The sequence below is a fragment of the Malurus melanocephalus genome, unplaced genomic scaffold, assembly GCF_030028575.1.
Source record: "Malurus melanocephalus ecotype Western Australia unplaced genomic scaffold, MMel_1.1 scaffold_0, whole genome shotgun sequence".
NCBI lineage: Eukaryota > Metazoa > Chordata > Aves > Passeriformes > Maluridae > Malurus > Malurus melanocephalus.
The window spans coordinates 7,829,434-7,843,776 of NW_026623232.1; the positions used below are offsets into that span (position 1 = coordinate 7,829,434).

The 14,343-nt window shown below is 35.0% G+C and overlaps 1 protein-coding gene across 3 annotated transcripts in view; it reads right to left on the reverse strand.

The window, feature by feature from the left end:
- Nucleotides 1-14,343, reverse strand: part of CEP128 (centrosomal protein 128) — a 114,278-nt gene that overhangs the window by 21,819 nt on the left and 78,116 nt on the right. For all 3 annotated transcript variants that reach the window (XM_057381197.1, XM_057381111.1, XM_057381281.1), the window contains exon 21: nt 13,302-13,325. In XM_057381197.1, coding sequence (XP_057237180.1) covers nt 13,302-13,325 — 24 coding nt within the window. The remainder of the gene's footprint in view (nt 1-13,301; nt 13,326-14,343) is intronic.

Genomic DNA, 14,343 nt, shown 5'->3' on the forward strand with positions numbered 1-14,343 from the left:
GTTGGTCATGCACAAAGAACAGTCATGCCCTATAGGCCAGATGCCTCTGCAGTTTCTCTAAGGCTGCCCTTCTATTATTTGCTGAAGAGCAAGTAAAACCAGTACTGTTTGTGCTTTCTGAACAACAGCTGGTTTTCCTCCACAATCCCAAAAATCATACTTCTTTGGACAAAGTTCTGCTAGATTGGTTTTCAATGAACCGATAATGGGCTTCATTAACCATATCACTGCCTTGGGACTTTAAAGCAAAAATCTATAAAACAAATAAAATTTAACAATCCTGAAATCAAATATCATTACACTGTAAAGTCTACACAAGCGGACTTAACTTGCCCTTAACTACAAAAGCTCTATTTCTAATCTTGGAAAGTCTCAATCTGACCAACACAACAAACATTCCATTTAGATCCTAGACTTAAAACCTGAAGAGACTAAAACTTGCAGTCACAACAGGATAAGAAAAGTCAGTGGGAGCCTCTCTGCAGAAGTGCAATCTACTTCAAAAAGTTGGAAATTAGGAGAAAGGAATGGAGAATCAGAACTGAACCAGGTAGTCTAAATGAAGACAGACCATCAGTTTAAATGCAATTATGTCTACCTTGTCGTTTGTTCCAAACATTCAGTTTTTAAGGTTTTAAGAAATATTCTTCCCATAACAAAGATCAAATTTCATAAACAATGGGACTCATTTGCTGCTTACAGGACTGAACTTATAGTCAGTATTCAGTACCAATAAACTAAATTAGATAGAGGATATGAGACTCATTCTCCTGTTCTGCAGTTATAAGTATACAAAAACATTATAGAAATATTTCTCTATTTTCTGCAGTTAGGAAAKATTTGTACTGACAGTTAATATGCTAACAAGATTAGGGCATAATTCTATAAAATAAGCATGTGGTTGAATCAGTTTTCCAGATATTTGTTTGGGTTTTTTTTCCGAGACTAATAATTTTCAAATGATGTCTCCCATTTGTTTGGAATAAACTTTTATCCTTAGACTGTWTACTTAGATAAAACAGGGCTCTCTTATTCCACTGTTACATTCTGCACTAGGAATGCAAAATGCAGTAGGAGAGAAATATTTGGGAACTCCCAATTCTGGCCCTTTTTTCCTGGATAATTTCTACTCTTCTGCAGAAGAGTGCAGAAGGTGCAGAAGAGAACAAAAATACATTGCAGTCAAATGTGCTAGAACAATAACTACTACATTATCACAGGGAAAGAAATTTTCAATACTGTTGGATGAATTGTTGCTTCAAGAACAATAGGAAGAACAAACCACCTACAAAATGGGGTAAAAGGACTGATCAGCAAGCAAGAATATTTTAGATTTGAAGAAGTACAGGAAGAACAGTCAAAAGGGAAACAGAATAAAAGAAAGATTTGTTAGTCATTTAACAAGAACAGGAAAATAGAAATGAGACAGGAAAAATAATGTGGAGATCATTTAGGTAAGAACACAAACCAGAATGAGTAGTTTTGCTTTTCTTTCATACTAATACATTAATTCAGTCAGATTTAAAAAAAAAAATAAATACAGGAATTATACAAGACAAACTGCATGAAGTTATGCCTGAAAGATACATAAATCTCTTCCTGAAATGGGGTGCACTGAGGATGCTCAGTACAAAAAGGTCCCTTTTTGCAACATTGAATACTGCCCACGGAAAGGCCTGAAACGACAGAAAGGTGAACCCTTGTCCTGCCTTGCAGTGAATAAAGCAGGACAAATCAGTTTTGTAAAACTTGCAGAATTAATAAAAATTACTTCTTCCAGCAAGAAAACAGCACCTTTTTGTCTCATCTGCTGCATGAGAAAGGAAGCTCACTGATCTTCACACTTAGCTAGCCATGTTTGGATCAAAACTACAATCTCTTGTATTATCTTTATTAGAAGTCTTCTATTTAAATGTGTAACTTAATTTGCAATCAAGTTTTTTTACTTGCAAAATTCACTTATGATTTTATAGRGATTTAAAAAATTACTTTTCCTGAAACATATATGGTTGTTTACCTGAAAATAATTACAGACTCTGCAGTTATACATGTTAATAATGAATATATAAAATGGATTCTTCTTCATATTTCTGGATGCATTCATGCAAGAGGCCTACACATAGCATTTAAAGTGTCTTTCACAGATAGTGTAGAAACGTTTACAGAGATATAAAATAGCTTCTTTTATCTTTTAATCTTTCAAGTGCTATTGTACATCCTCACTTGAAAGTAAAATTGCCTAGAGRTACCTATTAATCTCTAATGTTTCCCTCTCATAAAAATAAACCATTTCACTTTTACCACAGCAAAGCAGTATTCATTCMTCTTTCGTACTTCTTTTACAGTGGCCATATGTTCATCAAAGCAGAGATTTTCCACACCATTATCTTATAATGAGATGCAATGTTTGCCAGTTCTTCACTAAGTAGCCCCTGGTACTGGTCTGCATGTGTATTTCTAAGCTGAGACAAAAGACCCTGAGGAATCCAAACATAACTAAATATGAAACAAAATACTGAATTGTAATGTTCAGCAGTCATTCTAGTATCACACAGATCTGATGGAGACAAAGCCCACAAAGTTTTTTACTTTGAACACTAACAACTCCCCTACCCCATCAGAAATAAAATGCCTCCTCACAGGAAATAACCCCAAAATTGCAATGCYATTCAATCCCTCTTCTTGGTCCAGCACCAAATGAAACTATAAATATTTTAAGTTTATGGTACATATTACCTAACACATTTTGCTGAATTATTTTACTTATGAGCTGCAGAAAAATATAAATTTGAGATCTCACACAGAGTTGAAATAAAGTTTTCTGGGACACAGGACAGACTTAATGGTGTAGCTCCTCATCATGCTATACTGTCTACCCAATTTACAGCAATTTCTTTTTCAGCTACAAAGATTTTTGCTTTCTCCCCACCCTGTTTTAAGGAAGATGAACTGTGATCTGTTCTCATCAAAAAAGGAACTCAGGCCCTACGTGCAAGTCCRTGCCTTAAGCCATCCCATTTTTCAATTCTTTCTCTAATTTCAATGCCAAGACCTCATGTCAACACTGTCTGTAAATGGATTTAAGGAAGATATTAATCATCTGTTCTTCCACTGTGTCTCCAAAATATATCCCCTATATTTCATGCATATAACTATTCCAGATTATTAATCCAGTTGCATCTTGACTACTGAGTGCAGATGTGGACCTTTACTTCAGAAGGGAAATAGGGAAAGGCCAGAAAAGTGCGACAAGAATTTTCAAAGCCATGGAGTGCTGTTTCCAAGTGAGAAATTATAAAATACAATACTTTAAAGAACAGTACTCTTCTGCTGGGAAGAGCGATGCCTGTGGGGAGTAACGACCCATTTGCATAAAATAAGAAATCACATAAAGATAGAAAATTTTATGTAGCTTTAAGGAGAAAACTGGGCAAGTTCATGAATGAGAAAGACCATGGAACAGTTCCAAATTCACAGAAACTGCATCTAAGTTTGCGTTTTGAATGACTGGAGTCAGAATGAATGAGTGGAAAACAAAATACATGTCAGTCCTGTTCATACAGTCTTCCCTAAGCATTTTATTTTGGCCATTGTTGCAAAGTCTATAGCTGGGCTACACTGACCTTTGGTCTTAACCAGAATGGTTTCTTTTATATTCTAAAATTCTCACAGACTTCTGAGCAGTTTGTGGAGTGACTTGAATAACTCACATGCTTACATTTTCAGGGACAGAAATGTGTGTTTTTTCCATAAAATGAATGAAAAGAATGGTAGTGATGTGCAAATAAAAACAGAAAAAAAGCCAAGTTTGTTTTTAAGGGAGATTCAATAAACAAGGCAGCAATAAAAGAATATATTGAAGGATGTGAGGGAAAGGTGATGAAAGAGCTTTTAGCKGGCCACAGAATTGTCTGGTAATTAATGAAAAGCACAGCAACCTCCTTAACATGGTTCAACTGCCATACTTGTATCATTAATGACTACACTCTATTCTATTAAAAAGATAGATTTAGCATACAGATAAAATGTGGAAAAGGATGTTAGAAGCACCTGACATAAAGGGCAATTAAGTACTGTTAAATTTTTTCCCAGAAATCAGAAAGCTGTGTGCCATAATGCGTACAAATAATCCTAAAGACAGCAATCACATCTGTCTGCTCATGTATAACAAGCAACAACAGGCACTGACCCAGTGCACTGATGGTGCTGATAAGAGGAAACACCATTGTACTGACTAAGGCAGTATTAATGGCACTTAACTGCAGTGCTCTTCGATAGAGTGCTACTAATCTTTCTGTTTTTAAAATAAATACTATTYACTTTTAAAAGGGGCGTTCTGTGTTTTCACAGAGAATGATAAAACAAATTACTTATTTTCCATGACTTCATACAAACACTTTGATGTTTAAACTGCATGTGAACAGTTAATCCTCCTATATTGGTGTGTTCTTGGTGATAGACGGTTTCACATTGTCTCAAGGGACAGATCTAAACCAAAATCAGACACATTTTATTTTTAGTCTCAAAGCTGCTATGCTAAATGCAAATAAATCAAAGCAGGTTTGTATATAGTACTCCTGAACTTTGCCTTTATAGTAGATATACTGAAAACACATAAACAAACCAGAAACCAAACTTCATTGACTTTCAAGTACACTGCTCCTTTCTTTTCTGAGGTAGGTAAAAACAAATGGCTATCTGTATTGCACAGATATTTTTTTGTAAACTAGAATTGACTTAATTACCAGTTAGCTAATCCCCAAAGAATAACCATAAAAAGATTAAATACAACATCATTTTAACTGACTGCAATGCATGTCAGCAGGCAGTTACTCACAATTCAAATGAAAGATATGGAGGTGACCTAAAATGACTTACTGTCAAATGATCTTAGCATATTGAGTACCCAAACAGCAAAAATAGAATGCACCCAGCATGTTTAAAGGTATCCTTTTCTTTTCCCCTAAAGATCAAAATTTACTGTCAGCGTGAATCTCCAGCTTTTCATTAACAGGGTGTGGTTCTGCTTAAGAGGCCTGAGGTGCTCTGCTGACTTTTATATGCCAGGCAAACTCCATGATAGCTAGGACATTCTGTGAATAGTACATCATATATAGAGAGGGAACTTCATATATCATGATTCCAGTTATACCACTGCTGATGATTTCAGCACATCAAGAAGTCAGTTTACCTATGCAAAGATATGGAAAACATGTAACCTCATCAAGTTACAAAACATGCATGTTCAATTGGCTTTTTTTCTCTATTACTTTGTTTCAAGAGTTTAAATAAGAAAGCTTTTTTTTAATCAAAAACTACACTAATGAAAAACAAATGACCTTTGCTAACAAAGCATTACCAATGTGAAACTACTTGAACATTCAATTTAGATTCCAGATGGTTTTGCATGGGGTGAATATTTTAATTAAGAGAATTTCATGGAYGCTTCCTTTCCTGTTTGCAATGACATCGACTGTCTCTTCTCTCATGCATGAGCACATGACATCCCTGTGCTAACCAGGGGAATTGTTTACGTGGGAAAATATTAGGAAAGTATTTTATGAATTTGTAATTGTTTGATGCATACTAGCAGCTGTAAACATGGAGGAAACTGTGCTTYCTTTTGGCAAGCCAGCTTTCTGAGAATCATCATTCTGGGAGTCCATAGGATTAGTTTTTGGGAATCTATTATTTATTTTTAATAAAGAATTAAAAAATRTCAGAGACATTCAGATATAATTCCTGGAAATTAAAAGAAATATAACACAAGAGGTAGAGTGTGTAAAGTAATGTTAGTGGGAACACATTCGTAAAAGGTATAAAGATGTCCTTGTTGCTTATTCAGGAACGTAATCTTCAACATTATGGAGCATTGCAAGCTAAAAATCTTTACAAGTAATTTATGTTAAAATTTTGTATGCTACCAGTATTTCATCAAGCCTTCCAGAAAGCATTACAAAAATTCAATTAACACAGCCTTCATGGGAAAGAAGAAATATCATTCAGCTTTTCAGGTGAGAAAATTTGAAGTACAAAGCAAAGTGATTTAAACAAGGATTCACAGCAAATCATTGTCAGAGCAGGAAAAAAATTCGGAGTTTTCCTTATGGATTTCCCTATTTTAATCAAAAGCTGCACAATAATGAGAGAAAAAAAAATCTATGGTGGCATCAATAGGTGTAACTGATGCCTGTGCTCCTACGGTTATAATTAGACCAAATATAAAACATTTAAACCTAAAATGAAGGACTTAGCAGCACATTAGATACATCTAGTCAATAGTCTGCTGTCAAATAAAAACCAATTTATTTTTGTGATATATAAACCAAATGAAGAAAAATAAAGAAAGTGTGTTATACCACATACATCCATGTCTCATCAAGTTATACACATCTTATATTCTGTGGAAGAACTCATGGATACATATTTCACAGATAAAAGGCCAACATAATCTATTTGAGGAACAGATGAGGGAGCTGGGGTTTTTTAGCCTGGAGAAAAGGGCTCTGGGGAGACATTATCGCTCCAACAACTACCTGAAAAGAGGCCGCAGCCTGGTGGGGTTTGGTCTCTTTTCCCAGGCAACCAGTGACAGGACAAGAGGAAATGGTCTCAAGCTGCTCCAGAGAAGGTTCAAGGTGGAGATTAGGAAGAAGTTCTTCACTAAAAGGGTTTTCAYGCACTGGAGTGGGCTCCCTGGGAGGTAGTGGAGTCACCATCCCTGGAAGTGGTCAAGAAATCTCTGGATGTGGCACTTCATGTTATGGTTTAGTTGACAAGGTGGTGTTCAGCCAAAGGCTGGACATGATGATTTCGGAGGTTTTTTCCAACCTTAATGATTCTATGAGTCTCTGATTTCTCAAGAGAATCCTGTGGATGGAGCTCATAGGATGTCTCTTTACAATTACATTTACATACATATACCTACTATGTTAAAAAAAAGAACACTGTATACTACTACTCCTAGTTCAGCTGAAATGAATAACTTTAGATAACTTTAGACTTTTGCAATGAGAATTTTTGCTAAGCTTTTTATTTTCTCTAATAAAAAACTGAAGGATTTTGGTTTATTAAACTTTGGCAAAAATGTTCAATATTTGCAACATGTGGAACACATTTTCATAATTTTGAAAGGAGCTTAAACAGAGAATGTAGGGGTTGCACTAGGAGCGTTGCCAACAAGTCAAGTGAGGTGATTCTTCTCCTCTAGTCAGCCCACCTTTGGAATGCTGGGTCCAGTTCTGGGTTCTCCAGTACAACAGAGATAGACAAGAGCTGTCCAGAAAAGGGCAACAGATTTTTTAAGGGACTGAAGCATCTGTCCTGTGAGGAAAGGCTGAGAAAGCTGGGACTGTTTAGCATGGAGTAAAGAAAGCTCTGGGAGGTCTCGTCAATGTGCACAAGGATCTGAGGGGAGGGTATAAGGAAGAGACAGCCAGGCTATTTTCAGTATTACCCAGTGAGAAGTGGGCACAAACTCAAACATGGGAGGTTCCATCTGAACACAGGAGATACTTTCTCATTGTGAGGGGAAAAAAGCACTGGCACAGGCTGTCCATGGAGGTCACCATATTTTCATCCTAGGAGATATTCAAAAGCCATTTGGACACAGTCCTGGGCAACYGGTTCAGGGTGCCCCTGCTTGAACAGGGGGACTGGACCAGATGAGTAGTAGAAGTCTTTTCCAACTTTAACCATGGTGTGGTTCTCTAATATATATTTTCCAATATATAATCATTGGAGAAACTATKAACTTATCAGACCAAGTGTTAGATATGCAGTTTTTAATTGTCAATAAACAAATATAAAACTGTCATTCTGACTACCAGAGATTAGTTTAATAAAATTTAGTTACCTACATTTTGTAACCTCTTACAAGCATTTTAGTACTTAATTCTTAGCCAAAATTTTAATTATTCTTTAACAAATTCACAGCAAGATATTCTTGATTATGCTTATCTGTAAATTTAGTATTTAAACTCTTAATGCAAACATATCTATATTTTGAACAATATGTCATTTTATTTCTTGAATTAATACAGTAATTATTTTTTATATTTTTAAAGAAGAGTAATTTAAAAATCATTTTATATATCAGGTTTTTGAAGGCAGAAGGATTAGAGAGGCAACATTAGAAATATACATGTATGCTTAGCTTGTGGACTTTGGGCAAGCCTTAAATGTAATCCATAAATCAGGAAAATCTTATACATCTATATATTCAGCATTTTAAGTTTCCATTCTGAACCTTGAATTAGCCAGAAAGTGAGAAATAGGTATGAATGGAGAGAAAGGCAATTGTTAAAAAGGTCATACTCCTAGCAGCAAAAGAAATTCTTTTAAAGGGGAAAAAATATTGGCAGAAGAAAACTAGAGGTGACTGTATTAGGAAAAACCTGAAAGAACACGTGAAATACCAAAYAGCAGGGAGCAGAGGATGGACAAGTAGCTGGGTATTAAACCAGAACAATAGACACCTAGGGTGAAAAGACAGCATCAAGAAAGAAGGGAAGAGAAAGCTGAGCTTTAGGAGAAAAGAAACAGCAGGCTGCAAGCACCATCAGGAATCAGAAGTTCCTTGGTGGGAATGGGCAGAGGAAGGGCTCTGGGAAGCCCAATGAAGGGAAGTGACACACTGGCCGATGAAAGGAAAGGAAAGGGTGAGGCAGGCAGGACAGAGGATCTCAAACTGCTCCTCCTCTCATGGTCATTTTTATAAGATCAAAGAATGACTATATTCTGGAAGGACCAGAAGGCCTTTGATGTGATGGTAGTTTTGGCAAGATACTACAGAATCAAAACAAGGGGAAAAGAAAGCATTAACCCTTTGATTCAATATTCCCTCAACATCCATACATGCAAAGTATGAAAATTGTGAAATAAACTCAAGAGCCAACAGCAAGATTTACTTATTGATGAGAGGCACATTGAAAGAGACACAGAGAGGGAGAGCGAGCACCTAAAAATGGATGGTGTCAGGCAGTCATATAATCTCTCTGCAAAATGCATTTGGTATTGTTATCCTTCCAATTCTTTTAAATTGGATGATAAACCAGGAAACTGATGCAAATTTGAGACTGCTACTACAGGAGAATAATCTAATAGCTTTTACATTGCTGAGTGGATGCAGACAAAGATTTGTTTTACTGGTATTCAAAACCCTACTTTCATGAATATAAAACTGAGTTACAAGAAAATGCATAAATGTTCATACTGAACAGAAAATTCATATTAAATAACAATTTTGCTGAATTCTTACAGCATTACTGGAGTTAACCTAGATTTATGGACATTGTAAAAAAAGTTGAATTGTATCCAGAAAAGTCTGATCCAAGTGTTCTAAGTGTTAACCTTACTTCTGGGTTCTCTACTGAAAACAACAAGCTGTTTTATTGATCAAAGGATATAGAATGCATATGTTTGCTGGAATAGCTTCAGGATGTGGTTGATTTCAAATTAAATTCTGTAGTCTTTTAAGTCAGACTAGTAATAGTAAGGCAGTGGAATATGACTTCCATCTTGTGCTCACAAAGAACAGTATATAATTTACAGAAACCCCCTAAAATCCCAAGCATGGCAYAGTAGCAGTGTGCAAGTACAAAATGCATCCTGACTTCTTTATGAGAAATAACTACACTTTCTATTGTAGCCACATCTGAGAATACAATGCAGATTTTTTTCMCCAAAAAATCATATCTCTTTCTCTAAAAATAATAGAGCCAAATCGTACATGTAACAACTCAAGAATAAAGTAAATCATCTTATTTAAAAGATAAATCATATTCATTCTCTCAAAATTTCAGACTGCATAATTGATTACTAAAGTAATCAGGACATTTCCTTGTTAATACCAATCAAATAACTAAATTGACTTTATTAAACAGGATTAAACCAAATAAAAGAGTCAAACAAAACACATAATACCTAGACACTCAAAACCTCAATTTTGCCTGTACTTGTTACTCCACTGACACTTCTCAAGAGTCGAAGGATTATTCCAGAAAACACACTGGTTCTTCAACTCTTGTTGTATCCACTAATGAGTCTGTCTAATTGACCTTGTTCTTCCCTCTTACCTTCCAGCTTCTGCCCCTGTACTGCACAACCTGCTGGAGCAAGAAGTGGTGCATCTATCTATTGAGTAATACTGCAAAATTGATCTGATTGAAGAAAAAGAGCCAAAATATCCTAAAATGTCTTCTGATGGGTACTCAGGCTCCTTAAGGGAGTGATCAGATCATGTGTCATGTTTTGAAGGAGGTTCATAAAACAGCACTTTCTTCTGGAAACAGGAGTTAGCTAAGGAAATAGAAGACCCAAGACACTGTCAGGTAGACAGGAGATGGAGCTTCCAGCTCAGACTGCTGAGAGAAGCAGTTGACACGCAGTTCCTTAGAGAGAGGCAAGGGACCTCCTCTAAGTTCGCAGTAAGTCACAAAATCACAGTGTCAGATTAAGCTAGGCCTGGAAGATTTATTCACCCAGAGCTATGAACGGAATCTGAAGGGTTCATGTCAAATTTCTTTCCCAAATTTTTTTTATTATCTAAGTTGGGAAGTTCATTACATGGCTAATACAACAATTTCACTGTCAAGTACAGGAAGTAGAAATTAATAGATTGTAGAGCAAAGGAAGAGAGTAGGCTGCTAAATTAGCTTCTTAAAATACGTACAAGACAGCTTGTTTAGGTTAAAACCTCAGTCTAAAGATTTTAAAAATGCTCTTACTGTTAGATGTAGATGTATCTTCTGTTGATCAAAAAGGAATATGCAGGGTAGAATCAATTTTAAAAGTAACAGCAAGAGACTTCACATTTATGGTGAATCTCAGACAATTCTGAACTAAACTACATCACTCCTGTGCAGAGCCATTTTTTCCAGTATCAGGCAGAGTAAGAATGTTGTGGAAGAAAACACAGAKGAGACTCCTAACCAGACATCCTATGATCTGATTAAAAAAAAAAGGTCTGGAGAACTGATGATTTCTTATGCATTTTGTATAGTATATGTACATGTCTCTGGGKGTGTGTGTGTGTCTTTTGCCTTCTCTAGCTCATTTTTGTATCTTGCATCTCATGTCTCTCATGTACTATCACTGTCAAAATTCTAAGAAATTTGTGTTTTTCCTTCACAGCATTTTTTTCACTATTCTGTTTGAATTTCAATGCAATGTCTTATGTCTCTAATTCCATTTGTTTTCTATAACCTGAATCAAATCTCAAAATGCCTTTTTATGTGCTCAAAGCACTCAAATAACAGGTGATATGAAAATTATATAAATCCATACAARTATATAAGTACCAAAACTATTATGTACTCATAAAAGCTCCACAGACAGCTATGTAGACATATATACCATAAATTTAAAGGTTCTTAGGGATCCCTTAACGAGCAAGCCTTATTCATTCTTTTGATCAAAACCTTTTCTATCATAGCTTATCCTGACTCATTCAGACTGCATAAGCATTATTCTTCTTTTTAAGATCAATGAAGGGAAGGAGGAGTGAGAGTGCTACTATCCTCAGAACTGAAATAGAAACATAAAGGTCAAACCCACTCAGCAATTTAAAGTATTCCTGTGAGCTATCTAATATCTGACTTTTGAGTATTGACTTAGCAATATAGACAGACAGAGCTCCCATTAAATTCAGCTTTCACTATTATTGCATTTCTGAAAATCTGGCCTCAAAATTCACAAATTCAGACACCCAGAAAATGAGAAATACAAGGTAGTTGAAAGTATTTGAAAAATTCAGTGTAAGTTATTTGCCTGACATCACAGAGAAGTTTATGGCAAAAGTAAAATGAGTGCTTCAGTGTGTTCAAGAGCCTTAGTGATGACTATACTTGTCTTGCCTACAATGTCAGGGCTTAACACTACACACCTTCCAATATCAACAATAACAGCACTAGGATTTAGCATCACAAATTTGCATTCAGGTGTTACCTCCCAACTTGCATTAGGAAATAAAAGCATATTTTACTGATGATAATAATCCTTTTCTTCCATCTGAACAATAACTTACAAACCTGCCTTTTTAAAGTAGGAAATATTTGAAGTATAAAAAGGAGAAGAGCTCCAGAAAAAAATAGAAAAAAATACTGTCACAAAATACAGACTGAATTTGCATGACATTGTGGTATTTGCTAGAAACTATCTTCTGCCTGTGTCAAAATAGCTCTGGGAGCAGGAAGGACAAGGAATTTGCAGGCAGTTTAACTCACGGTTTGTAAGAAATGGACTGCAATGGATAAATGCCTAACTGGTTGTCATGTAAGCAAATCGTGAATAAGAGAAGGTCCTGAACAGAATTAATGTCCTGTCAACACCTGACACTCAGACAGCACTGTGTGAAGTGCCAAGACACTGAATGTCAGCATTAACTTCCTGCTTCTACAAGGCAGGAGTTACAGCTCAGTACTCTGATTTCCAAAGGGCCTTTCATGAGTGAATGAAAGCTTTTTATTAAGATATGAATACTTTTTTAATATATTTTTGAAATCAGAAACTGTTTTCAGAGATGCAGAGGCTATCAGAAAGAATAAAATAATAATTTATACAAATAAATTGTAAAAGTTTATATTTGCAGCATTGATACTGTCTCAGTAGTGGTTTCTTTAGATGAAATTTCCTGGATTTCTCATTAAAATAAACTATGGGCCTGATAAATACAATTTGTGCTGTCTTATTGGACATTCCTACATGAGAGGAAAGAAGCATGATTCTGAAATTACAGGACAAGCTGAAACTCATTGAAGCTATTCCACTTGATGGACTTACGAGCTTGGGATATCTGGGTAATGCATTCAGGGCACATACAGGCATAAAGTTTTGTTCTTCCAACTTAGTATCTTATTAAATGATATTAATTAAAAATTAAAATCCTATTTCCTTTATGATTTTAGTTGTAGTGTTGATATGGGCAGGTGAACTGATTTTGCCTGCACCTCCCAGTCTGAACAAGTAAGMACACATAGCAGTGACTGAAATAACTACATCTATCACATGGACCTCAACCACAAAAAGTGTTAGAAAAATGACATCTTTTGTATGGATACAAACATTTCTCTGGGATGGGATGAGGACTGAATTGTACAGAAAAATACAACACTGCATTTCATACAACAAGTATGCAAATACTGTAGTGTAGAAAAGTGCAGTGCAAAATTATCACATTTTCTCTTAAAAGTAAAATGACAATTAAAACCCCAGAACTACAACATTTTTTAAAAAATCATAATTTAGACAAATTATCAGCAATGTCATTGTGATAGGTTTGGAAATTAATTTAAGAAACTTACCATTTCTAAGGCCATAATACGTTCCTAAAAAAACACAAGCAAAGAATATAAACACAGAGTAAGTCAAAGAATGATGAATAGGATTAATTTTGGTTTTTTGGTGATCATATGTAGAGTTTTTTGTAAAAGTCTTACTGAGTAGGAACAGTTGTACTTTAATTGGATGTCTAACCTATTTATCAACTATCCCACTCAGAAATTTGTCTCAAAAATAAGAAGCTCCCCAGAAACAAGGTAAGAAAAGGTTTGAAAATTTGAAAAATTATTTCAATAATTTGAAAATATTATTCCATTACATTTTTTCAATTAGTATATTAGTTTTTCAGTGTTGTTGATTTTACTCTTACATATCCAAAGAATGATTTCTTTTTTTGATCATCTCTTACTGTAAATCCATCATGTTTTGGAATTCATGTCATCTTAGCACCAGGCTAAGTTTTCTTTTACGCATTTCCTTAGAAAACTAAAAAGTAAATTCCATATCATTATTCTTTCATCCAGAAATAGCTCTGAATAATGTTTTATTAATAACAGGATGACATTATTCAAACAAATAAAACAGACTTGTGTCAGCTTTAATCCAGCACAAAATACAAAGAACCCAGTATCTGCAAATTTCTTTTATATATTTTATCATTCCTTTCCCATTGCAAAGTATTTTAAAGAAAAATATGGAGCTAGTCAAATCAGGATGATGTATTTGGCACTATGCTCTGACTACATACAGTATTTTAAATAATCTGATGAAACATATATTCAAGTGTTTAGGTGACCATTAAGACATTACAGGAATTCTTACCTTGCTCAAATATTACTCAATTTTTTCTCATTAGTGTATCATGTGTTAAAGTCTTTATTCTTTTTTAGAAGCAGGTCTGAGATACAGACTATTTCCACAATCAGAACAAACTTATGACAAAAAATATTATGTTACAAACTCAGATAGATTTAGAGATGTTTGCTCCTCCACAAAACTGTAGTGGCAAACACACATATTTATTTAAATATTCTGCAACAAAAAACAAACTCATTACCATAAAAA